Source organism: Gasterosteus aculeatus, chromosome 21, assembly GCF_964276395.1.
Source record: "Gasterosteus aculeatus chromosome 21, fGasAcu3.hap1.1, whole genome shotgun sequence".
Taxonomy (NCBI): Eukaryota; Metazoa; Chordata; class Actinopteri; order Perciformes; family Gasterosteidae; genus Gasterosteus; species Gasterosteus aculeatus.
In genome coordinates this window covers 1,613,872-1,640,678 of record NC_135708.1, presented here as the reverse complement: position 1 = coordinate 1,640,678, position 26,807 = coordinate 1,613,872, and the positions used below count along the sequence as shown (strand labels likewise).

The 26,807-nt window shown below is 45.8% G+C and overlaps 1 protein-coding gene and 1 long non-coding RNA gene across 2 annotated transcripts in view; one reads left to right on the top strand and one right to left on the bottom strand.

Moving 5' to 3' along the window:
- Positions 1-841: 841 nt before the first annotated feature.
- Positions 842-25,622, bottom strand: LOC144390266 (protein NLRC3-like). Its single transcript, XM_078096733.1, has 11 exons — positions 25,507-25,622; positions 22,920-23,045; positions 22,718-22,831; positions 22,237-22,350; positions 21,456-21,534; positions 21,092-21,302; positions 19,156-20,959; positions 9,689-9,862; positions 9,161-9,334; positions 2,302-2,348; positions 842-2,157 (listed from the first exon to the last, which is right to left on the bottom strand). The coding sequence occupies exons 2-11, from the start codon at positions 23,006-23,008 to the stop codon at positions 1,556-1,558; spliced, it is 3,408 nt and encodes a 1,135-aa protein (XP_077952859.1). The 5' UTR covers positions 23,009-23,045; positions 25,507-25,622; the 3' UTR covers positions 842-1,555.
- Positions 1,675-26,807, top strand: part of LOC144390376 (uncharacterized) — a 345,224-nt gene continuing 320,091 nt past the window's right edge. Inside the window, exon 1 of the long non-coding RNA XR_013454412.1 lies at positions 1,675-1,814. This is a non-coding gene — a long non-coding RNA (uncharacterized LOC144390376). The remainder of the gene's footprint in view (positions 1,815-26,807) is intronic.

The window sequence follows — 26,807 nt, the reverse complement described above, 5'->3', positions numbered from 1 at the left end:
AGATGTAAGAAGTAGAAGCAGAATGAGCTTCTTGTCGGTCCGGTGAGCAGCAGAGGGGCTGTTCATCAGCTTCAGGTGTTGATGAAACAAACAACAACAAGGTCACTAGAGGATCAACAATGAGACGACCCCCCAAACAGGACTGGTTTCTCCCTCTGGATCTCTGACTGGTTTCCCACCACTTGTCTTCATCTAGAGTCACCATCACTACTGGAGAGAGGACACCTCTGCACATTATGTTTGGTCCATCAGACCTGTTATCTGTCTCCTACATTATCAACATCAACATTTGTTTGAATTAATCACACAATAAAGGGCAGCACCTTTTAGAAATCTGACATTTCTTCATTCATCTGGACTTTATTTAAATAATCTTTTGGGTTTGTTTGAAACTTGATTTTCTTTTTTTAACTTTTATGTTTTTAATCTTTTGGTCAGTAAATCTAATGTATATTTACATGTTTTTGTGTATGTTTTATTTTTTATTGGATTAAAGTATAATCCACCTTTACCTGTTTGGTTTAAATCCCCATGTGAGGTTCATGTGCAGCATTCTGACTGAGATGTTGCTTCATATTTATTTCATGACAAACTGAACGATTGTTGTGAGTCTATTTTATTTGATGTTGCGATGAAGAATTCACTGACACATTCAGATTCCTGTGGATTTGAAGCTTGGGAGAACTTCCTTAAATAGACGCTGTGAGGTCAAAGGTCGTCACGTTTGGTTAAAGGTTGAGAGAGAAAAGAGGGAGAGTCGTGTGAAAGCACTTGTTCCTGTTTGTGTTCAGTACGACATCAACAAGTTATTATCACAAAGAAATGAACATGAACGTCTCTGTTGGTGTTATTTGGTCTTTATTATATTCACACTGTGATACGTGTTGGGAATATGAATCATGTTTACTGGTTTAATCCCATCGCTGACGTCCCCCTGCTGGCCAGGACCAGTCACTGCACCACATGTTGTTTCCAAGAAAAGTCATTTATTCACATTACAAACATACAATTATATTCCTGTGAAGCCAAAGTAACACATGGAGGCACTAAACGTTGTACTATTATATACTAACGGTAATAAAAACACAAGTACCTGATATTATCTGTCATTAAACCTTCTTCAGAGGTTTGCTGAAGCTTTCAAAAGCTTTTTGTTCACAACAAACCTGATTACGTGGAATTAGATTTCACACCAACAACCCTTGAAAAAGCAACACCTTGATTGTATTAGCATGAATGCTAATGAAGCACACACACAGATAAGGACAATTTATCATCAGAGACATTTGTCTCATATGGAGGGACAGATGAAAGAGCGTCTTATAAAATGTCTTAAAGACATAAAGATTAAGATTAAAGCCTAATTAGGAGCCAATATCTAAATGATCATCTATTGATTGAAGGAGCACAGCAGCATTAAGCTGAGCTCTTTCACACTTCCATCTGAGTCCCAGAGAGCTGTGGACCCCCCAGAGTCCAGACCAGCTCAGGTACCCCTCACCTGCTCCACCTGCATCTACACCCACATGAACCACCATCAGCTGTACAGACTGAACTATGTGGTGAGCAGAGAGGAAGGTTCTCCACCAGGAGGAGACTCTCCCTCCTGAAGAGGACACAGAGACACTGAGGAACCAGGAGACCAGAACCAGAACCTGAACCCAGGATAAAGAGGTTCAGTGAATGTGGTGCTGAAGGTGTGGAGGTGGATCAGTGTGTCAGAGGAGACTCTGTAGAAGGACAGAGAGCCAGCAGGACAGTCCACATACACTGCTACTCTACCAGAGGAGGAGGAGGAGGAGGAGGAGGAGGAGGTGATGCGTGTTACTGTGTTATTGTGACGGACAAAGTAACCTTTATCAGAACAGATCAGACTCCAGGACTGATCATTGTATCCAAACAAACAGTCTCTACTGTTTCCTTTCCTCCTGATTCCTCTGTAACTCACTGATACATCAATGTATCCTCTCCACTCGACCTCCCAGTAACAGCGACCAGTCAGACCAGTTCTACACAGCAGCTGATGACAGATGTCAAATCTGTCTGGATGATCAGGATATGACTGATCCTCCTCCACACATGTCACCTTCCTGTTGTTGTCAGACAGTTTGAGGTGTTTGTGTACTGTGTTTGTGTCGATTGTGAGTTCACAGGAATCTGATGAGAGAACAAGACACAATACAGCTGCAGTTATTAATCACGTGTTCATCTACTGACACGTTGATGATGACGTCACAGAGGTGAATGAGTGATGTCACAGTGTGAAGATGGTTGAATCTCCATGAATCAAAGCACACTTACACTTCCTCAGACCTGGTGTCAACCATCGGACTCCATCAGGCTCCACCCTGAAAGGAGGAGGGGGGTCAGAGCAGCATGGAGACATGGACATTACATCACTCTCACACACAGCTTTGTCCTTCATGTCCACATGGAGCACCTCTTCTTCTTCTACCACTACTTACAGACGACCAAAGACTGTCAGTCAGGCGTCACACAGCGACGAGGTGCTGGAATATATTCATGAAGAAGATGAATGGATAACAAATAAGAAATGGACCTGTCACTGTACTTTCACCAGATGTGAATTCAAACGGGAGAAATGACGTCATGCTACAGATCAAGCTTCATGGGACGTGTGCAAAGGAACATTCACATTAAACGGTTTCATAAAGATAAAGCAGATACAGACCATTTAGTATTCACACAATGTGCATGTTTCCATGTTGTCCCCATTTGTGGACAATGTCTCTCCCTGTGGTTCGCTGGAGTCCCAAAACTTTACAAATGGCTTTGTCACCTTTTCCACACTGATGGATCTCAATGACTTTGTTCCTCATTTGTTCCTGAATGTCTTTGGATCGCAGCCTGATGTCTCGCTTGTGAGGATCTTGTGGTCTACTTCACTTTGTCAGGCAGCTCCTATTTAAGTGATTTCTAGATTGAGAACGGCTGTGGCTGGAGAAATGGAACTGGGCTTTCCAAAGATGTGATGAACCTCACTTCATTTATGTTTTCATCACTTTTTCACACAGGGCCATTTAGGTTTGGATTCTTTTCTCCCCTTAATGATAAAAACTGCATTTTGTGTTTACTTGCGTTATCTGTGTCTAATATTTACATTTGTTTGATGATCTGAAACATTTAAGTGTGACATGCAGGCATGAAAACGGGTCACGGGTGAAAAAGGTGAGACGGATGTTTCCCCTCTAGGGGTTTTCAGTAGGTTTTGTCCCAGGGACCAACATTCTGAATAGAAAGTCACTGGCCTGTAACCGCCCCCCCACATATTCCGCCTGTAGCACTTGTCAGTGGAATCTCTTCCATATTCTTCTGGATATTCAAGTGACTGAATCTCTTCAGCTGGACGCATCGGTCTTAATGTGCCGGTAATGATGGTAAATGATGCTTGTAGCTGGTTGTCATCTACGCTCCACTACGGTTACATAAAGGTGGCGTTTGTGTTTTCACAACGTTTTATCTCATAATTTAGACTTTCTATCCCCTTTCTTCAGTGCGGAAATGGGCTTCTATAGTCGTGTGAATGCATCACTCCAGCCAATCCAAAGACGGGGTTTGTAACCAATCAGGTGTAGAGACCATGGTGACTGGCTCCGCCCCCTTACTGTCAGAAAGAACAACAGCGAGCGCGTAGAAAACTCCTTCCAGCGCGAGCAGAGATTCTCCTCGCGAGCAACGAAGGTCACGTTCAAAAGTCCGTCTCACCAGAGATATTTATTTATTTATTTGCTCGCGGATGTTTGATTTACGCATCAACCTGATTTGCGCTCTGGAATATTGACAGTGATTTGCTGCCATACCCCCCCCCAAAAAAGGTGAGGGATTTTCATGCCTGAACATGAAAGAAATGAGGAATCAGGAAGGCAGCAAACACTTTATCACACAACTGTTACACATAAAAGCAGAAGCCATTTTCCAGTGAGGCTGAATGAGGCGAGTCGGAGGACGTCCACGTTGTCCCATTGATCAGGTGGACTGCAGTGTCTCCCCGTTGTACTACTTCATGGGGGGGCACCCCTGTTATAATGATGGAAACACTGAACTGGCTTCGGTCGCTTATCAAAACATCGGCCAAATAAGCCGTTTTTCAGCCTTTATGAGCAAATACAGAATCCCTTTGTGTTCATTTCTAAAGCCACATAAAGACACACGTGACTTTATTTAAGGCGCTGCGCTACTTGCAAGTCGCTGTGTTGTGGCAGATTCTCTATAAAGGTAGAAAACAACAAACTCATGGTCATGAAGGTCCTCATGTAACGTTACATGGAATCTGCATGAGGAGGAGGAGGAGGGTCCATGTCGCTAAATACCAACTGAGATCGGCTTGTGGCTTCTGACAAAGGATCCTTCCACCGACCACTTTTCACACCCGCCGTCGCTCTGATCTGCAGGCGCATGGCGGAGAAAACCAATCGGGTGTCTGGATGCTAAATGTTCATACTTCTGTTGGGCCTCCACCCTGCTAATGAACCTCACCACGTGTTTCTTCACTGAGGACAAAGGAAGAACACCAACATATAGGGGTCCCCCGTGGCCTGATGCCAGGGGCTGATAACAGGACCCCTGCAGCTCTCCAGACCCCCTTGGCCATAAAAAGAGGACGTACCAAAGAACACCGAGCGCTCCCATTGGCCGAGGACAGTGACATTTATTTATGGACCTCAAGTTCATAAGAAGAGATTGCGCCAAAGGATCGATCTCTTTCGCCTGACTTCCCGTTAGTGACAGATTGAGACAACACAAGGTTGTTTTGTTTCTTTTCTTTCCCTCCAATTCCCAAGTTTCAGTCTTAATCTCGCTGGACGAACTCAAGACTCGCGCTCCACTACGTCCCGCTTCCTTTTCCCTTTTGATTTCATTCCTGTTGACTCCAGAGGACCGGAGAGACAGCTGCTCTCTGACCCCCCCGCCGCCTCTGTTCCCAACGAGAAGTTCGGACCCCACGGCCGAAATCGCCTTCATCCACTGAGTTTCCCTACGCGGAGCTCAACTGTCCTCAGTCAGCTGGAAGCTGATGACCAACGCCCATCAAACAGTAACACTGGTTTTCTGGGCAGACTAATTTAGCGCGTTGATATGAACTTGATGTTTATTTGATTTGTTCAGTCATAAAGTGGTACGATAGAGTCCGGATCAACGAATCCGCTACCTTTGATTTATGTTTGAATGTGTACCTGCAAATGTCGTAATGTCCCCTGTTGATCTGATGCTGTGATACGTTTGCTGTAAGAGAGTGAAAGCGCCGACTGTGTTACGCTGTTGAATGATGTCTCATGGTCAGAATAGTTCCTTATTTTCTTTTCTTTTCCCGGGTCTCCGCCGTGAGATCCGTTGGCCTGTGGTTTCATTTCGTATCGCCAGCCACATCGTTGGTTCTGTAACTGCACACACATGGATCCGACCATCCTGATTCACGTTGCTGATCTACGTTCCGCTGGTCGCGGGACAGAATCTCCTCGCGCCGCGTCTAAGTATCCCCCCCCTCCTTCGTCCAAGCCGTAGTCCCTAGCAACAGATGGCGTTGCCATAGCAGTGCAACTGTCGTCTTCCTCGTTGCTTTAATACAGCGGTGTTCAAAGTACGGCCCGCGGGCCAACTGCGGCCCGGGATCCATTTTTTATTGGCCCAGCAAATTATAAAAATAGAATGGAATGTGGCCCACACATGAAACTTGCACTTGACTGTATTGTAGTTCTTAGTTTGACCAGTAGGTGGAGCTACTCACTAGCTGCAGTCCTAATGCAGCTTTTCCACAAAAAAAATAATTTCAGCGACGACAAAATGGCAGAAGCAAAGAAACGCAAGATAGCAAGTGAATGCAGAACATTTCAAACACGGTGGGAAAATGAATATTTCTTCAAAGAAGTCAAGGAGAAGTGTGTCTGTTTGATTTGCAATGAAACGGTTGCAGTGATGAAAGAGTCCAATGTACGACGACACTACGAAACCAAGCATCCGACCTTCACGTCCTACACTGCTGCTGAGCGAGAGGACAAAGTCCAGCACATGGCAGCTAACCTGCAGGCTCAACAACAGTACTTTTACCCTGCTAACAACACACAAGAAAACGCTACAATAGCTAGCTATGAGGTAGCTCAACTCATAGCGCGCCGCGGGAAAGCTTTCTCAGACGCTGACTTGGTTAAACAGTGCCTCATTAAAGTCGCTGGAATAATGTGCCCGGAAAAGATGCAGGAATTCAACAACGTGAGCATGTCCACAAACACAATTGTGCGTTGAATGGAAGACTTGTCAGCTAACATACAGAATCAAGTGTCACATAAAGCTTGTGCTTTTGACTTTTACTCCATTGCAAGTGATGAAAGATGCAACAGACGCCGCACAACTGTTCATTTCTTTGAGGGGAGTTGACGATAACTTTTGCATCACGGAGGAGCTGCTTGATCTTCGGAGTCTAAAGGGCACAACAACGGGTGAGGACATTTTTGAAGCCGCGTCAGGTGCAATTGACAAGATGGAACTTAAATGGGACGAGCTGTGTGGAGTTGCAACGGACGGGGCTCCCGCTTAGTCGCGGCTCCGTGCTGAAGCGGTTTTATTCCCTTATTGCCTTTCTAGTTGATCTTACTGGTCATCTGAACTCACTGAACAAGAGCCTACAAGGCAAAGACCAGCTTGTACCACAACTTTCTGTGCGAAGCTTCGTCTTTTTGAGACACAACTACGCAACTTCAACCTTGCGCACTTCCCTACGCTGTCCGAAATCAAACGTGCTCATACAAAGGCCGACCTCTCTGCTAAAAAGGGGAAATATGTTTCTGTGATCACAACTCTTATGACACAATTCAATCAGCGCTTCCAAGATGTTTCTGTCATTGAGAAAGAAATCAAGCTGTTCTCAACTCCCTTCCTGCTGGATGCAGAAGAAGTGGAAGAGAGTCTGCAATTAGAACTCATCGAGATGCAGCTCCTCTCCCTAACCGACTTCTACCGGAGCTTGGAAAAGGCCAAGTTTCCTCTGATGCGACGCCACGCAAAAAGAATGACCAGTCTGTTTGGCACAACATACATATGCGAGCAAACATTTTCTCTGTTAACTCTGAACAAAAGCAGATTGAGAACCAAAATGAGCGACAGCCGTCTCTGTGATGTCCTTCACATCTCAACCAGCAAACTTACTCGTGACCTGCCAGCCGTCCTTCAGTCCAGAGCAGCACCACTGCTCCCATTAAGTGCAACACTGTTCCCATTGTAGGCGAGTTCAAATATATTACACAGTATTCATGTGTTCAAAAGCCCAATTACTTAATAAATGCAGTCAATTAAAGTTGATAACATTTTCTAAAACACGTTAGCTGATAAATGATTTGCATAAGTAGGTTAAATAAAGCCTTCCCTCTTTATACAGGGCTGTGAAGGGGGTCCCCATCCTGACGAAGAAGCAATCTGAGGATGAGCTGCCAACCCTTTTTGTAAAAAAAATGAAAACCCATTAATGGAGACATGTGATTTATGCAGTTTTTTCTGTAAGTATAATAAATTATCAAGCATAATTGACCTACATTTGATTGATTGATTTGTATTACTGTTAATACACTAGAGGTGATAAACCTTAACTTTAGTGAGCGGCTCAACCTTTCGCATATTTTTCTGTCTGTGGCCCTCAGTGAAAAAAGTTTGGACCCCCCTGCTTTAATACGAGGAACACTTCCTGCATTTCGCTCTCGCTCGCCCCTCGCGTCCAGTAGTCGTATTACACTGTTTAACGTTCCCGTCTTCCTCGGTGGTTTGATTTAACGGTCTCACTTCCGCCCCGCTGCTCTCGCTCGCCCCCTAGTGTGATAACCGGCACTCCGCTTGTTGTTACGCGCAACCGCACCGCCGTTCCTTCCCTGCACCCCCCTCGTCTCCCCCCTCTCTCTCTCTCACCCTCCTCTGTGCTCACACACACACACACACACACACACACACACACACACACACACACACACACACACTCTGGTTTTGATTGTTTGTTCAGTGAGTAGGTTTAAAATAAGTGTTATGGGGATTGTTGGTTGCAGTTATAGGTAATCTTGATCGGTGTTCCTGTGAGTTAATAAACCCTGTTATACTTTAAAGAACCGTTTTCCTGTGTTTACTTGTGCATTTATATGGTGGTGACCGTTGACATACATCGCCAGTGCTCGAACTTAACTCCTTCCAACATCTTCACTCTCAAGGAGTGAATATCAATTATGAGACTTGATTTATAGTATTGGTTATTGGTCCCTGTTAGCTCAGGGTGGTGCCCCGTTATTTATTCATTCTGAGAAGTATCTTAGTGATTATTAATAATTCTATTAATGTCCATAAGTTAGTTCCTCATTTGCTAGTAACCTAATACGACCCCCTAGCCGCTCCCAACACTTCTCATCCAACCACAATCACATTCACTCCACCCGGATGGCAACATTTATCTGGATGGTTTTTTTGGTATGTTCTGTTCATTTCTACGATATAGTTGATACTAATTCCAGGTCCACCATCAGCTGTTGGTTCTTCACTGAGCGTCTGTGGCCGACTGTCACCTGTAGCTTCAACAAGTCCACTCTTATCATCCAGGGAACCGTCTCTCAGTGCAAAGCACCAAAAGCAGGTGAAGCTGAACTCCTTTAAAACACCAAACGTTCCTCCTGTGATGATCCATCAAGACGCTTTGAACAGATTGTTTCTCTGACTGTTTGTCTCTTAATAATAATAATGTCTGGACTAAAGGACAAACACACACTGGAGGCAGGGGACCAGCATCTAAACATCCAAGTGTTGTTTGAGTTGTTAAGAGCCCACAAACCTGCAGCGTGACCACGTTGACTCATATCAACCCACCATGATGCCGTCAACGTGTCAGGAGACACTGTCCTCTCTTATAACACGGAGACAAGACAAAGCTCCAGAGAAAGAAGGTTTTCATCACCTTCCTCCCTGTTCAGGCTCATCCTGGCTACTGTTCCTCACTACTTCTGTCTGTGTTGATGGTCTCATGTGGGACACAAACAGTTTGATGAGTCTCTGGTAGTTTGAGGTCAGCTTGGTGTGTCAGGGTCTCATTAACCAGGCTGACAGTGGGACAGAGAAAAGGTTTCCAGCTCTACCTCCTCTACCAGACTGATGGTCTGTGGCTGCAGCCTCTTCATACCTGAGAGTCTCCAGTCTCCAGTGAGGATCCTCCAGTCCAGCAGACAGCAGCTTCACTCCTGAGTCTCCTGGATGATTGTAGCTCAGGTCCAGCTCTCTCAGATGGGAGGGGTTGGAGCTCAGAGCCGAGACCAGAGAAGCACAACCTTCCCCTGTGATCAGACAGCCTGACAGCCTGCAGACACACAGAATAAGACACATGTCACATGATGTGAGGGAGCTGTGAGGGCTGGAAGGTCACTGCAGTACTGAGATCCTATCAGGTACAGAGGGGTCACATTAATATGGTTACTGACTGGTTTCCAGTCACAACGAAACACCCACTAATGTACATCAACAACCTGATAACATTACCACTAACTCTATAATGTCAAATATTTACATTATATTGAAAATAAACACATTTTATGGAAATAGTTGGAAAATACATATTTGATTTAAATCATGCAAGCAGAAAGAATCTTATGAAGGTCAGAAATGTACCATGGATATAAATAAAGACACCAAGTAGACTTTAACTTAATCTGACCTGAGAGTCTCCAGTTCACAGTGTGGACTCTTCAATCCAGCAGACAGCAGCTTCACTCCTGAATCCTGCAGGTGGTTGTTACTCAGATCCAGCTCTCTCAGACTAGAGGACTGGGAGCTGAGAACTGAGGACAGAGCGTCACAGCTTCTCTCTGAGAGGTTACAGTCACTCAGTCTGAAGAGACAACAATCAACAAGAAAAAAAACATTGGTGTTAAAATGAAATCCTATTTCATATGAAACCAGTTAAGTGTTTATAAAAGTACTAGTGTAGAATAGACTACTAAAAAAGGAAAAAGATTAAAATGATCTTTATTTGCTAATTTAATGTCAGTAACCATCTACACCTTAAATGAGCAACCATCAAACTCCAAGCAGATTGTCACTGAAACGCCAGAAATCCAAGTTTCAGTCTCTTTTACACCTCTGCTTTTCCCATTTTCCTCAATGAACCATATTAAAATGACATCACACAGCATGAATAAGAGGATTAATAGGACGACCCTGTGATGATTTATCGTGAGCCAACATTGTGTTTTAATTCCCTCCGTATCAAATGTGTTGGTTCCACAAGGATCCGATGATGTGATGGAAACAAACAGATTTTTGTCCCTAGTTTAGTCTCTTAGATTAGATCTTTTGGCTCCATAGATAAGGTTCATCTTCTGGTGAAAAAATGTTTTTATGAAGTCTGAAATCCTGATGAACAATGATAATGCTCATGCTGTGGAGTAGATAGTTTAAGACAGTGATTCCCAAAGTGTGGGCCGCGAGAGGTCATTTACAGTAAATAAATAAAACGTTTTTAATTTTCAATTTTGAAAAGTTTGAAATTAACATAAAAATATTTATGATGCGACACATTAGTTATGTGAAACATTAATTGATGAAGCACAAACAATTTAAACGGACAGATTGATAAAACAATAAGGCTCTCACTGGAAACGGCTGCTCTTGTCCGCCTGTCGTTGTTCAACAAACGGGGCGCCCTCTTGTGGTATTAAAGTCAATATGCCGCATTGTCCGCACTCCAAGGCGCACTTAAAAGGCTTTCATTTCCTCACAAAATGACAGTGCCTTATAATCCGGAGCGCCTTATATATATGGATCAATTGGTTAATTGGTTGATCCATACTGGTTGTACACGGCGCTCAAGGCGCTTTGCCAAACACGCCAAAGCTCGTCTACAACGGCGAGATGCTGAGCGGCGCTCAAGCGCGTGAGATATGAAGCTGCTTTCAGGGCGCGTCGGAGAAACAAAGCTGTCGTTCTCGCCGAGCACTTCATGAGATTAAAGAGCGAGAGACGGCGCCCTTTTCTCTACAGTAGCTGAACAGTCTGAACGGGGAAATAAGTTATTCTATAAGCAGCCGAAGATTTAAGGCGTGGATGGCGAGGGGGGCGGCGGGAGCGGACGCACCCCCCATCCACCCCCCCCCGACGCCAAACGTTTGACTGCTATGGCGGCAAATCACCAGCCGGTCTGCGAGCTGGACGCATTGGTCCTAATGTGCCGGTAATGATGGTAAATGATGCTTGTAGCTGGTTGTCATCTACGCTCCACTACGGTTACATAAAGGTGGCGTTTGTGTTTTCACAACGTTTTATCTCATAATTTAGACTTTCTATCCCCTTTCTTCAGTGCGGAAATGGGCTTCTATAGTTGTGTGAATGCATCACTCCAGCCAATCCAAAGACGGGGTTTGTAACCAATCAGGTGTAGAGACCATGGTGACTGGCTCCGCCCCCTCACTGTCAGAAAGAACAACAGCAAGCGCGTAGAAAACTCCTTCGAGCGCGAGCAGAGATTCTCCTCGCGAGCAACGAAGTTCACGTTCAAAAGTCCGTCTCACCAGAGATATTTATTTATTTGTTTATTTATTTATTTGCTCGCGGATGTTTGATTTACGCGCATCAACCTGATTTGCGCTCTGGAATTTTGACAGTGATTTGCTGCCATACCCCCCCCAAAAAAAGGTGAGGGATTTTCATGCCTGAACATGAAAGAAATGAGGAATCAGGAAGGCAGCAAACACTTTATCACACAACCGTAACACATAAAAGCAGAAGCCATTTTCCAGTGAGGCTGAATGAGGCGAGTCGGAGGACGTCCACGTTGTCCCATTGATCAGCTGGACTGCAGTGTCTCCCCGTTGTACTACTTCATGGGGGGGCACCCCTGTTATAATGATGGAAACACAGAACTGGCTTTGGTCACTTATCAAAACATCGGGCAAATAAGCCGTTTTTTCAGCCTTTATGAGCAAATACAGAATCCCTTTGTGTTCATTTCTAAAGCCGCATAAAGACACACGTGACTTTATTTAAGGCGCTGCGCTACTTGCAAGTCGCTGTGTTGTGGCAGATTCTCCATAAAGGTAGAAAACAACAAACTCATGGTCATGAAGGTCCTCATGTAACGTTACATGGAATCTGCATGAGGAGGAGGAGGAGGGTCCATGTCGCTAAATACCAACTGAGATCGGCTTGTGGCTTCTGACAAAGGATCCTTCCACCGACCACTTTTCACACCCGCCGTCGCTCTGATCTGCAGGCGCATGGCGGAGAAAACCAATCGGGTGTCTGGATGCTAAATGTTCATACTTCTGTTGGGCCTCCACCCTGCTAATGAACCTCACCACGTGTTTCTTCACTGAGGACAAAGGAAGGACACAAACATATAGGGGTCCCCGTGGCCTGATGCCAGGGGCTGATAACAGGACCCCTGCAGCTCTCCAGACCCCCTTGGCCATAAAAAGAGGACGTACGAAAGAACACCGAGCGCTCCCATTGGCCGAGGACAGTGTCATTTATTTATGGACCTCAAGTTCATAAGAAGAGATTGCGTCAAAGGATCGATCTCTTTTGCCTGACTTCCCGTTAGTGACAGATCGAGACAACACAAGGTTGTTTTGTTTCTTTTCTTTCCCTCCAATTCCCAAGTTTCAGTCTTAATCTCGCTGGACGAACTCAAGACTCGCGCTCCACTACGTCCCGCTTCCTTTTCCCTTTTGATTTCATTCCTGTTGACTCCAGAGGACCGGAGAGACAGCTGCTCTCTGACCCCCCGCCGCCTCTGTTCCCAACGAGAAGTTCGGACCCCACGGCCGAAATCGCCTTCATCCACTGAGTTTCCCTACGCGGAGCTCAACTGTCCTCAGTCAGCTGGAAGCTGATGACCAACGGCCATCAAACAGTAACACTGGTTTTCTGGGCAGACTAATTTAGCGTGTTGATATGAACTTGATGTTTATTTGATTTGTTCAGTCATAACGTGGTACGATAGAGTCCGGATCAACGAATCCGCTACCTTTGATTTATGTTTGAATGTGTACCTGCAAATGTCGTAATGTCCCCTGTTGATCTGATGCTGTGATACGATTGCTGTAAGAGAGTGAAAGCGCCGACTGTGTTACGCTGTTGAATGATGTCTCATGGTCAGAATAGTTCCTTATTTTCTTTTCTTTTCCCGGGTCTCCGCCGCGAGATCCGTTTGCCTGTGGTTTCATTTCGTATCGCCAGCCACATCGTTGGTTCTGTAACTGCACACACATGGACCCGACCATCCTGATTCACGTTGCTGATCTACGTTCCGCTGGTCGCGGGACAGAATCTCCTCGCGCCGCATCTAAGTATCCCCCCCCTCCTTCGTCCAAGGCGTAGTCCCTAGCAACAGATGGCGTTGCCATAGCAGTGCAACTGTCGTCTTCCTCGTTGCTTTAATACAGGGGTGTCCAAAGTACGGCCCGCGGGCCAACTGCGGCCCAGGATCCATTTTTTGTTGGCCCGCAGCAAATTATAAAAATAGAATGGAATGTGGCCCACACATGCTAAACGACTGTACTCTGAGAAACTCCAACAACAGTTCTCAGCAAGTGACTCTGCTTCGGTCTGGAGAGGCTTCAAACACCTCACCAACTACAAGCCAAAAAACCCCCACTCCATGAATGACCTCCGCCTGGCAGACGAGCTCAATGAGTTCTACTGCAGATTTGAAAGACGTCCTGATCCCATCCCCCACAGCTCCACCAACCTGCTGCAGTCCCCTCCCCTCCCTCCCCCCAGCCCATCAGGTGCTCACGCCTCTTCATCTACATCACCTTCCCCTCCCCCACCAGCAACGACCCTCTCTATTCTGGAGAGAGACGTTAACCGGCTCTTTAGAAGACTAAATCCCCGTAAGGCAGCCGGTCCGGACTCCGTCTCCCCTCACTCCCTGAAGCATTGTGCTGACCAGCTGTCTCCGGTGTTCACTGACATCTTCAACACCTCCCTGGAGACATGCCACGTACCAGCCTGCTTCAAGGCCTCCACCATCATTCCTGTTCCCAAGAAGCCCAGGATCACAGGACTCAATGACTACAGGCCCGTCGCCCTGACCTCTGTAGTCATGAAGTCTTTTGAACGGCTAGTCCTGACCCACCTGAAGTCCCTCACCACCCCCCTCCTGGACCCCCTGCAGTTCGCCTACAGAGCCAACAGGTCTGTGGACGATGCTGTCAACATGGCCCTCCACTACATCCTCCAGCATCTGTACTCCCCAGGAACCTACGCCAGGATCCTGTTTGTGGACTTCAGCTCTGCTGTCAACACCATCATCCCGTCTCTGCTGCTGGACAAACTCTCCCAGCTGCACATGCCCGACTCCACCTGCAAGTGGATCACAGACTTCCTGTCTGACAGGAAGCAGCACGTGAAGCTGGGGAAACATGTCTCAGCCTCTCGGACCATCAGCACCGGTTCCCCCCAAGGCTGCGTTCTTTCCCCTCTGCTCTTCTCCCTGTACACCAACAGCTGCACCTCCAGTCACCAGTCCGTCAAGCTCCTGAAGTTTGTGAATGACACCACCCTCATTGGACTAATCTCTGGTGGGGACGAGTCCGCCTACAGGTGGGAGTCTGACCATCTGGTGTCGTGGTGCAGCCAGAACAACCTGGAGCTCAACGCTCTAAAGACAGTGGAGATGGTTGTGGATTTCTGGCGGAACAGGGCCACACCCTCCCCCATCACCCTGTGTGACTCCCCCGTCACTATTGTTTCCTTCCGTTTCCTGGGCTCCATCATCACCCAGGACCTCAAGTGGGAGCTGAACATCAGCTCCATCACCAAGAAGGCTCAGCACAGGTTGTTCTTCCTGAGGCAGCTGAAGAAACTCAACCTGCCAAAGACGATGATGGTCCACTTCTACACGGCCATCATCGAGTCCATCCTCTGCTCCTCCATCACCGTCTGGTACGCTGCAGCCACAGCCAAGGACAAGGGCAGGCTTCAGCGTGTCATCCGCTCTGCAGAGAGGGTGATCGGCTGCAATCTGCCGTCCCTGGAGGACTTGTTCGCTTCCAGGTCTCTGAAGCGAGCTAAAAAGATCGCGGCCGACCCCTCCCACCCCGGACAAAAACTGTTTGTGCCCCTTCCATCTGGCAGGAGGCTGAGGTCCATCAGGACTACGACCTCCCGCCACACGAACAGTTTCTTCCCGTCGGCAGTCGGGCTCATCAACAGAGCCCGGTCCCCCACTGCCTGACTATAACACTCCACCGGTCACACCCCCTCATACTGCACACGTCACTTTAACTGTCATTCATCACTTTGTCACTTGTCACTTTGTCTCTTGTCTGTTACTTGTTCGTTAGTGCACTTTTATGCTTAATATTTTTCTTTTTAACTTTTTAGTATTTAAATTTTTTTAACTTTATTCCCTTGTTTTATACTAACCCATAGCCTTAGCCTTATTCTACTAACCCATTGCATCAGCATTTCATTCCACTTTATTTCATTACCTGTGCACTGTTGTCTTGTCTGTCTACTGTCGCGCACTAACCGCCAAGACAAATTCCTTGTATGTTTGACATATTTTGGCTAATGAATGTTTCCTGATTCCTGACATGAAACTTGCCCTTGACTGTATTGTAGTTCTTAGTTTGACCAGGACCAAGATAGCAAGTGAATGCAGAACATTTCAAACACGTTGGGAAAATGAATATTTCTTCAAAGAAGTCAAGGAGAAGTGTGTCTGTTTGATTTGCAATGAAACGGTTGCAGTGATGAAAGAGTCCAATGTACGACGACACTACGAAACCAAGCATCCGACCTTCACGTCCTACACTGCTGCTGAGCGAGAGGACAAAGTCCAGCACATGGCAGCTAACCTGCAGGCTCAACAACAGTACTTTTACCCTGCTAACAACACACAAGAAAACGCTACAATAGCTAGCTATGAGGTAGCTCAACTCATAGCGCGCCGCGGGAAAGCTTTCTCAGACGGTGACTTGGTTAAACAGTGCCTCATTAAAGTCGCTGGAATAATGTGCCCGGAAAAGATGCAGGAATTCAACAACGTGAGCATGTCCACAAACACAATTGTGCGTTGAATGGAAGACTTGTCAGCTAACATACAGAATCAAGTGTCACATAAAGCTTGTGCTTTTGACTTTTACTCCATTGCATGTGATGAAAGATGCAACAGACGCCGCACAACTGTTCATTTCTTTGCGGGGAGTTGACGATAACTTTTGCATCACGGAGGAGCTGCTTGATCTTCGGAGTCTAAAGGGCACAACAACGGGTGAGGACATTTTTGAAGCCGTGTCAGGTGCAAGTGACAAGATGGAACCTAAATGGGACGAGCTGTGTGGAGTTGCAACGGACGGGGCTCCCGCTATGACAGGCGAGCCCAAAGGAATGGCATCTATGGTGTGCGCCAAGGTGCCAGAGAGTGGAGGCGAGGCTGTAAAATTGCACTGTATCATCCACCAAGAAGCTCTCTGTGCCAAGACAGTCCAGCTTGGCGATGTGATGACCACAGTTGTGAAAACTGTCAACATAATTCGAGCACGAGGGCTCTACCACAGAGAATTAAGCTTTCCTATCTGATGTCGATGCTGAATACGGGGACGTACTCTATCATTGTGACGTGCGCTTGCTTAGTCGCGGCTCCGTGCTGAAGCGGTTTTATTCCCGTATTGCCTTTCTAGTTGATCTTACTGGTCATCTGAACTCACTGAACAAGAGCCTACAAGGCAAAGACCAGCTTGTACCACAACTTTCTGTGCGAAGCTTCGTCTTTTTGAGACACAACTACGCAACTTCAACCTTGCGCACTTCCCTACGCTGTCCGAAATCAAACGTGCTCATCCAAAGTCCGACCTCTCTGCTAAAAAGGGGAAATATGTTTCTGTGATCACAACTCTTATGACACAATTCAATCAGCGCTTCCAAGATGTTTCTGTCATTGAGAAAGAAATCAAGCTGTTCTCAACTCCCTTCCTGCTGGATGCAGAAGAAGTGGAAGAGAGTCTGCAATTAGAACTCATCGAGATGCAGCTCCTCTCCCTACCCGACTTCTACCGGAGCTTGGAAAAGCCCAAGTTTCCTCTGATGCGACGCCACGCAAAAAGAATGACCAGTCTGTTTGGCACAACATACATATGCGAGCAAACATTTTCTCTGTTAACTCTGAACAAAAGCAGATTGAGAACCAAAATGAGCGACAGCCATCTCTGTGATGTCCTTCACATCTCAACCAGCAAACTTACTCGTGACCTGCCAGCCGTCCTTCAGTCCAGAGCAGCATCACTGCTCCCATTAAGTGCAACACTGTTCCCATTGTAGGCGAGTTCAAATATATTACACAGTATTCATGTGTTCAAAAGCCCAATTACTTAATAAATGCAGTCAATTAAAGTTGATAACATTTTCTAAAACACGTTAGCTGATGAATGATTTGCATAAGTAGGTTAAATAAAGCCTCCCCTCTTTATACAGGGCTGTGAAGGGGGTCCCCATCCTGACGAAGAAGCAATCTGAGGATGAGCTGCCAACCCTTTTTGTAAAAAAAATGAAAACCCATCAATGGAGAGATGTGATTTATGCAGGTTTTTTTTCTTTAAGTTTATTCAATTTTCAAGCATAATTTACCTACATTTGATTGATTTTATTCGAAAATAGATAAATGAAAACCCATACGTAGAAAGATGTGATGTATGCAGTTTTTTCTGTAAGTTCATTCAATTATCAAGCATAATTGACCTACATTTGATTGATTGATTTGTATTACTGTTAATACACTAGAGGTGATATACCTTAACTTTAGTGAGCGGCTCAACCTTTCGCATATTTTTCTGTCTGTGGCCCTCAGTGAAAAAAGTTTGGACCCCCCTGCTTTAATACGTAGAACACTTCCTGCATCTCGCTCTCGCTCGCCCCTCGCGTCCAGTAGTCGTATTACACTAGCCGTTTCTCAATATGCGTTCTTGTGTCGACTTTTGTTGTTGCGCGCAACCGCACCGCCGTTCCTTCCCTGCACCCCCCTCGCCTCCCCCCCTCTCTCTCTCTCACTCCCCTCTGTGCTCACACACACACACACACACTCTGGTTTTCATTGCTTGTTTAGTGAGTAGGTTTAAAATAAGTGTTATGGGGATTGTTGGTTGCAGTTATAAGTGATCTTGATCGGTGTTCCTGTGAGTTAATAAACCCTGTTATACTTTAAAGAACCGTTTTCCTGTGTTTACTTGTACATTTATATGGTGGTGACCGTTGACATACATCGCCAGCGCTCGAACTTAACTCCTTCCAACATCTTCACTCTCAAGGAGTGAATATCAATTATGAGACTTGATTTATAGTATTGGTTATTGGTCCCTGTTAGCTCAGGGTGGTGCCCCGTTATTTATTCATTCTGAGAAGTATCTTAGTGATTATTAATAATTCTATTAATGTCCATAAGTTAGTTCCTCATTTGCTAGTAACCTAATACGACCCCCTAGCCGCTCCCAACACTTCTCATCCAACCACAATCACATTCACTCCATCCGGATGGCAACATTTATCTGGATAGGGTTTTTTGGTATGTTCTGTTCATTTCTACGATATAGTTGATACTAATTCCAGGTCCACCATCAGCTGTTGGTTCTTCACTGAGCGTCTGTGGCCGACTGTCACCTGTAGCTTCAACAAGTCCACTCTTATCATCCAGGGAACCGTCTCTCAGTGCAAAGCACCAAAAGCAGGTGAAGCTGAACTCCTTTAAAACACCAAACGTTCCTCCTGTGATGATCCATCAAGACGCTTTGAACAGATTGTTTCTCTGACTGTTTGTCTCTTAATAATAATGTCTGGACTAAAGGAAAGAATCTTATGAAAGTCAGAAATATACCATGGATGTAAATAAAGACACCAAGTGGACTTTAATTGAATCCTGACCTGAGAGTCTCCAGTTCACAGTGTGGACTCTCCAGTCCAGCAGAAAGCAGCTTCACTCCTGAATCCTGCAGGTGGTTGTTACTCAGGTCCAGCTCTCTCAGACTAGAGGACTGGGAGCTGAGGACTGAGGACAGAGCGTCACAGCTTCTCTCTGAGAGGTTACAGCCACTCAGTCTGAAGAGAAGGATGAAGAAGAAGCAGTAAGTATAAAAGATGGCAGCATATTTAAGTTCTGATGTATGAATTAACTCTCTCTGTACTTACAGAACTTTGTTGGAGGCTTTGACCACTGGCAGCAGCCTCAGAAGAGCTTCCTCTGAAGCAGAGAATTTCTTCAGGTCAAACACCTCCAGATCTTCTTCTGATGACAGTAAGATGAAGACCAGCGCTGACCACTGAGCAGGAGACAGTTCCTCTGTGGAGAGACGTCCTGATCTAAGGGACTGTTGGATCTCCTCCACTAGAGAAACATCATTCAGTTCATTCAGACAGTGGAACAGATTGATGCTTTTCTCTGGAGACACATTCTTACTGATCTTCTTCTTGATGTACTGGACTGTTCTCTGATTGGTCTGTGAGCGACTTCCTGTCTGTGTCAGCAGACCTCGTAGGAGAGTCTGATTAGTCTTTAGGGAAAGACCCAGGAGGAAGCGGAGGAACAAGTCCAGGTGTCCATTAGGACTCTGTAAGGCCTTGTCAACAGCACTCTGGTAGAGATGCTTTGGTTTAGGTTTGACTCTAAAGACTTTAGACCACAGGGAGGTTGTTTGTTGTTCTGACAGCAGATTGACACCAGAGCTGAAGAAGGTCAGATGGACATGAAGAGCAGCCAGGAACTCCTGAACACTCAGATGGACGAAGCAGAACACATTGTCCTGGTACAGTCCTCTCTCCTCTCTAAAGATCTGAGTGAACACTCCTGAGTACACTGAGGCTGCTCTGATATCGATGCCACACTCTGTCAGGTCGGATTCATAGAAGATCAAGTTGCCTTTCTGCAGCTGATCAAAGGCCAGTTTTCCCAGAGACTCGATCATCTTCCTGCTCTCTGGACTCCAGTGTGGATCCGTCTCAGCTCCTCCATCGTACTTGACCTTCTTCACTTTGGACTGAACCACCAGGAAGTGGATGTACATCTCAGTCAGGGTCTTGGGCAGCTCTCCTCCCTCTCTGGTATTCAACACGTCCTCCAGAACTGTAGCAGTGATCCAGCAGAAGACTGGGATGTGGCACATGATGTGGAGGCTTCGTGAGGTCTTGATGTGAGAGATGATCCTGCTGGCCTGCTCCTCATCTCTGAACCTCTTCCTGAAGTACTCCTCCTTCTGGGGGTCAGTGAACCCTCTGACCTCTGTCACCATGCCAACACACTCAGGAGGGATCTGATTGGCTGCTGCAGGTCGTGTGGTTATCCAGAGGCGAGCAGAGGGAAGCAGCTTCCCCCTGATGAGGTTTGTGAGGAGCACATCCACTGAGGCCGACTCTGTGACATCAGTCAGGATCTCATTGTTGTGGAAGTCCAGAGGAAGTCGACACTCATCCAGACCGTCAAAGATGAACACAACCTGGAACTCTTCAAACCTGCAGATTCCTGCTGCTCTGGTTTTACTGAAGAAGTGATGAACAAGTTCCACCAAGCTGAACTTCTTCTCTCTCAGCACATTCAGCTCTCTGAAGGTGAATGGAAATGTGAACTGTATGTCCTGGTGGTCTTTGTCTTCAGCCCAGTCCAGAGTGAACTTCTGTGTTAAGACTGTTTTCCCAATGCCAGCCACTCCCTTAGTCATCACTGTTCTGATTGGTTCCTCTCCTCCATCTGAGGCTTTGAGGAGGTCTTCTTGTCTGATGGTTGTTTCTGGTCTGGCTGGTTTCCTGGATGCTGTTTCAATCTGTCTGACCTCATGTTCTTCATTGACCTCTGCAGTCCCTCCCTCTGTGATGTAGAGCTCTGTGTAGATCTCATTCAGAAGGGTTGGGTTTCCTGCTTTAGCGATCCCCTCAAACATACACTGGAACTTCTTCTTCAGGTTGGATTTGAGTTCACGCTGACAAACTGCAATAAGAAGTCCTGAATGAAGACAACAAAGAAGATCATGTCCTTTCCTCAGAGAATGACTATGAATATATTTTGTCCATCTCTGGAGACATTAGTGAAGGTCTCATGTATCAGCATGGTAAGTCTGTAGAGAAATCCTCTTACTGCTCTGCAGACGCTCAGCCAGCTCCTCCTGCTTCATTCTCCTCAGAAAGTGCACTGAGATCTTCACAAAGGCCTCTCTGCTTCTCCCCTGCTCTTCATCCAGCTCCTCCTCATCCTCCTTCTCTAAGCATTCTGGGTAATCTGAACTCACAACCTTTTGGATCTTCTTCAGCTCGTTCTTCACAAAAGTGAGGATGTTCTCCTCCAGCAGCTGGAACAGAACATTCTATGAATGACACCAACTAGAACATGGAAGCCCCCACCAGGTCCATGTTGGACAGACGGACAATCCACTGGTCTACAAAGTGCAGTATAGAGATGATGGTGAACTGAGAGATGTAAAAGTAGTAGTTCATGTACACACCATGAATATGGAGTCCAGGTGTGTTTTATGCTGCTGGGCAGACGGCCCTGTGGGAACCTCTGAGCTCTCCTGGTCCTCTCTGTGGAGGAACATGAACCATCAGCTCACATGGTGTTTGGACCATCAACACCAATCCAACATTAGGTAAAGATATTGGCCTCTGTCCCGATGGATCATGATGGAAACCAGATGCTGAAGACTGTCGATGATGACGGACAGTTTATTAGTTGAGTGACAGTTAGTCATTAGTTTCATCTGGTTTTAGTTCTTACTGTGGGTCATAAAAACAACGTCTGCAGACCTCTGCATCTGGTACAAAGTCCTATGGAACTACTCCAAACCTCTTTAGTCCGTCCCCTGACCTCTAGAAGTCTCCTTAGATCTTCTGAAACTAGTCTTTGGACCTTTTCACAGAGTCTACTGACGATACTTTGTCCAAACCTCTGCGTGGAGTCCAGAGACCACGTCAGCTGGTCCACAGAGCACTGAGTTTATTCTAATCACATGTTCAGTCCCAGTCATCTGTCTCCAGAAACCTGCAGCTGTCTCCAGATGTGACCTCTGCTGATCCTGATGTGGAGGAACTAGCTCACATTGTGTTTACATCTGAGGATGTTTACGGTTAAAGATTCACACTTAAACACACACAGACCAGTTAGATGAAGATAATGAGTTCTGTCATGATGGATCGTCATGGAAACAACACGTTAAACACTGAACAAACATTTATGTAATTCATGACTGAGGATCAAAACAGTTCTTCATCTGTTTAAGAACTTACTCTGGGTCATAAGAACGGCGTCCATCTTTGAAGTTAAGCAGACGATTATTAGACCGATCACTCTTCATGGACAAACATCTGGGTTCAGGAGACTTTCCTCTCTGCTGATGTGACCTGAAAGAAACACTGAGATTACATCATCATCTAATCATGAAGCATCAGCTCACATGGTGTCCGTCCTCACAGAGACCAAAACAAGGTAAAGGTCCATGACGTGAGGTCTGGATGTGGACCACATGACTCCCTGTAGTGGTTTAGGTCTACTGGTCCTGCTGGTCCCACTGAGAATCAACAGCTCAGTCTTTCAGCTCACTGTTTTCTTCACCAGTCAGTTTGGTTTAGTCCCAACAGGTCTCACTAAGTCCTCTATGGAGCTCTCCCTCCCTCACTGGACTCTGCTGAAGGGCCCTGGAGCAAGAAACCCAGAACCTCCACCAGAGAGTCTGGTAGAAACACCTCATTATCAGCCTGAGACCCTCACCTTGCATCAACAGAGGGACCAACATCTTTGAATTCTATAGGACGATCCATAGACTGGTTACTCTTCATGGACACACAGCTGGGTCCAGGTCCAGGTCCTGGTCTCTGATGGATCCTGGTCACACACGTAGAAGCAGAGTCAGTGAGTCAGAGACGTTGGGACATGGAGACGAGTGGAGGACAGTTGGAGATGGTCCTCTCACCTCTGAGCTTTGGTCTGGCTGTCATGTTCCCCACACAGAGGGGCTTCAGAGGGAGGGACTCCGTCCTCTGGGTCCTCAGCCTGATTCATAGCAGAGTCCACACCTTCACACCTTCACACCAACCTGCTGGCAGAGCTCACACGTTATTATCTTCATCAGGACAAACACACAGAGCTCATTCACCTCAACACTAAAACTCTCATGGGACACTTTGTGTTGTTGTCTTGAGACAACGTGTCAAGAGACATCATTTTAAATTCTCATCCTATAAATGTCGTGTTTCTTTTAAGCGCTTTCCTTTGGCAGGAGGCAGCGGTCCATCAGGACGTTATTTATGTTACATCACTATATAGGCTACTAAAACTCAGCATGCAGAATGACAACACGAGATATGTATAGTTTTATAATATCAATATTATAAGTAAGTATAGGTGGAAGGGAACCAAAAGTGTGGTGCAAAGATCAGTCCTGTAAAACTAAACAAAAGGTTGTTTATACTCAAACCATACAACATATTTTATATTAGTAATATTTCTATTATATATATATATATATATATATATATATATATATATATATATATATATATATATATATATATATATATATATATATATACGGTCACACAGAGTTGAACAACGTCTCACTGAGCAGCTATTAAACCAGGAAGTGTGAATGTGTGAATATATTTCCAACTTTAGCGAAGTGTAAACGTCGTACGTTCGATACCCGCTCACTCCTCTCTCATAACAAACAGGGACGTCCGACTTTTAGCGGAGTCTAAATTATCTTCCGTATTTCCGAGTCCGAAATAAATCGAACTTCTAGGGAGATAAAATACGTTCCGGGTGGTATTTATTACGTAGTTATCGTGATTAGTAACGATTGAAAAGTTCTTCTCTCTTTATTGAACCAGTATTGGCAATTTCTCAACGAGGAAAGACGCTGCAGAATCGGCGGCGGCTTTGCGCATGCGCGCGTTGATTTCAGGCTGCACGTGACGTGTGTCTCCTCTGACTGCAGCTGGACTGCTGCGAGCCGCCAGCTTCCTGCTTCAGTGACGTCACGCCACGTCAGACACCACAGAAGTCTCCAATAAAACCAGATAAGGTCGCTGGTCGCTTTTGACCAGAAGTCGCCAAGAGGGTTTATAAAGTCAATGTACCAAACAACGAAGGAGCCTGCGCATGCGCACATCTCAAGACATAATGTCGACTTTCTAACTCTTTTTTTGTGGCGGAAATGGACTTCCATAAAAATCACCGTAACTAGCAGAAAGAAACCTGTCAGCGGACCTGACAAGCGCCGCTTCAAGCCTTTGCGCATTAACTCTGCGCAGACATGATCCCCTTGAGTATCGCGACGTGCTAGTTTAGCCGCTACAACAACAACTAGCCAGTAACCGCAGATTCCATTTCAACAATAAAGATACAAACTTCTCAGTAGTAAATTAATTCACGTTTCAACTGCTCTATGCTGTGTTTACTCAGGTCGGTGATGTTTTAACGTGTGTAGTGGAATAAATAAAACATATTCCGGTGGTGGCTGTGTGGCAACGAACAACACTCTGAACGGCGGCCGCCATATTGTTATGCGCACACGCCGTCTGCGCATACATGCCGCTTCCCACGTGATCCCGCTTTCCTTCAGCAGGAAAAGTAGAAGGCAAAAATGCCACCTAAGAAAAAGATGAAACCTCTCGCTGACCAGAAGACTCTTGCATCTGTATGTTCTGCTCCATGTGCCTCTGCACCCTCCCTGACTTTGATCCGCCTCCCGACAGTTCTGCTTAGTATTAAAATATAAACACGCACACTTAAGCCTAGTTTATGCTTCTGCGTTTCAGTGTGTTGTCTGTTCAAGTTTAGACTTCTGGAGAAAGACAAACTTCCTTTTACCTTTTTAAACTCTGTTAAAATGCTCATCCTATAAATGTCGTGTTTTTCAAGATGAATGTTACCACTCTTCTTCCAGCAGATGGAGCTGTGCTGTTTCTCCTCTTCAGAGTCCAGAAGTCAGTAAAACACAGACCAGTAAGGTGACCTGTAGCTGTCCTGATGGAAACACTGTGGTTACCATGGTAACATGGGGAAGCTTTTCCTGATGGGACGCTTCACTTCACCATGTGATCAGTTAGTAAAAGGTCGACTACAACCTGCTGATCAATGAGAGAAAAACTGAAGACTAAAGAAAACAAACACAGTCAAACACTAAAAAGTGACTAAATGTGTTTAAAGCAGATGAAGAAATGAACATGAAGCTTTGTGGACTTAAAGGACTGAAGCAGCAGGTGAGACAAACAGAGCGTCTCTCAGGTGTGTTTCAGGAACAAAGGCCCAGGTGAGCTCTGTGGTCCCTGCTGGGTCCTAGTGCCCCTCCGTCTGCTACCTCCCCCTCCTCATCAGTAACAGTCCTCACAGACCCCAGATCAGACTGAGCTCCTCTTCTTCATCACAGCGTCATCATTCAGACTAACAGCAGCTTCTCTCTGCCTGCTCACACAGGCGCCATCTTGTTTCCCAGCTTTAAACAATCACACCTTCACAACCATCAATGATGTCATTCAACCAATCACAGCTGCACTTACTGTGCTCGTAGACATGAACTTCCTCAGTGAGCAGCTCTCTTCTGTCCTCAGCAGGTCCGTGTAGAAAAGGAGCTCCGTGCTTCACTTCAGCTTCCATCAGATGGAGTGAAGCGACTTCTTATCAGCTTCTTATCTTTTATCAGAGAGGGTGTGTCCTCACGTCAAGTCCAAAGTCTGACTGGTTGACTGAGTCTCAGTCTGAGCTGTTAACAGGGTCAAAGGTCCTCGTGAACAGAATTCTCCTCACGGCTCAACAAGAGTCTTTCAGGATCAAAACCAGCATCTGTGGAACGATCCTTCCACCTTGTAAAGAGTTGCTATGACAACAGACTGGATGCTGTTGTTGGACCAGATGGTTCAGAGGACCCGTGCACGCCCCTCGTTGTCACCTGGTCTTCTTCTACATGTAGACTAGTAGGGAACACGTGATGAAGCAGAAACCTTTGTAACAAATGTAGTGAAGAGTTTATATTGAATAAAAACATCCACTGAGACAACAGAGTCTGAGCTGAGAGTGTTTTTATTCTTCACTCCACTTTGATGATCAGCTTGAACCTGTTGGGGCGGAACAACTTCCCCAGTATCAGTCTGAAGCCGCCTGCCAAATCACAAAGGACATGTTGTTACATGCAGTGTTCTACTTCCTCATCACATGGCACCTTGAACCCTCTGGCTCATATACCTGCTGTGCAAAGAATTGTGGATAAGAACAGCCAGTAAAGCAGCTTGCTTGCACACAGTAAGATGTGACTGAATGTAGAACACAAACTGTAATTCCTCCAGCTTCTGTCATTGATCATCATGAAAACCAGATGCTGAAGACTGTCGATGGACAGTTTATTAGTTGAGTGACAGTTAGTCATCAGTTTCATCTGTTTTTACTTCTTACTGTGGGTCAGAAAAACAACGTCTGCAGACCTCTGCATCGAAAATACAAATTGTAATGTAAGTACTGCAAAGCTCTTCAGACGGTCCTCTGACCTGTAGAAGTCTCCTTAGGTCTTTTGAAACTAGACGTTGGACCTTTCACAGAGCTGCTGGCAGTGACGTGCGGTGAGGTTGGCGGCTGGAGGCTCTGACTCTTTCAAAGTCACATTCACAAACATATGAATTCAACAAAGTAGCATAAATTCACCATCAACTGGCTGCTTGCACTTGGACTACTGGTTATGTTTCATGTCCCGTATCGTATATTCTTTTATGATACGGGTGAAATCAAGCGCTCTGATTGGTGGAGAGTGAGTCACGAGGTGCACTGAATTGAGCCATAATGTGATGTTACATCGACCTGAGCGTTCATA

Excerpts from the sequence above, each read along its gene's own strand:
- LOC144390266 (XM_078096733.1), bottom strand. The coding sequence starts at position 23,008 with ATGAATCAGGCTGAGGACCCAGAGGACGGAGTCCCTCCCTCTGAAGCC. Across the intron at positions 22,832-22,919 it reads AGCCAGACCAAAGCTCAGAG|GATCCATCAGAGACCAGGAC; the intron begins GTGAGAGGACCA and ends GTGTGTGACCAG. Across the intron at positions 2,158-2,301 it reads GACACCAGGTCTGAGGAAGT|ATTCCTGTGAACTCACAATC; the intron begins GTAAGTGTGCTT and ends TTCTCTCATCAG.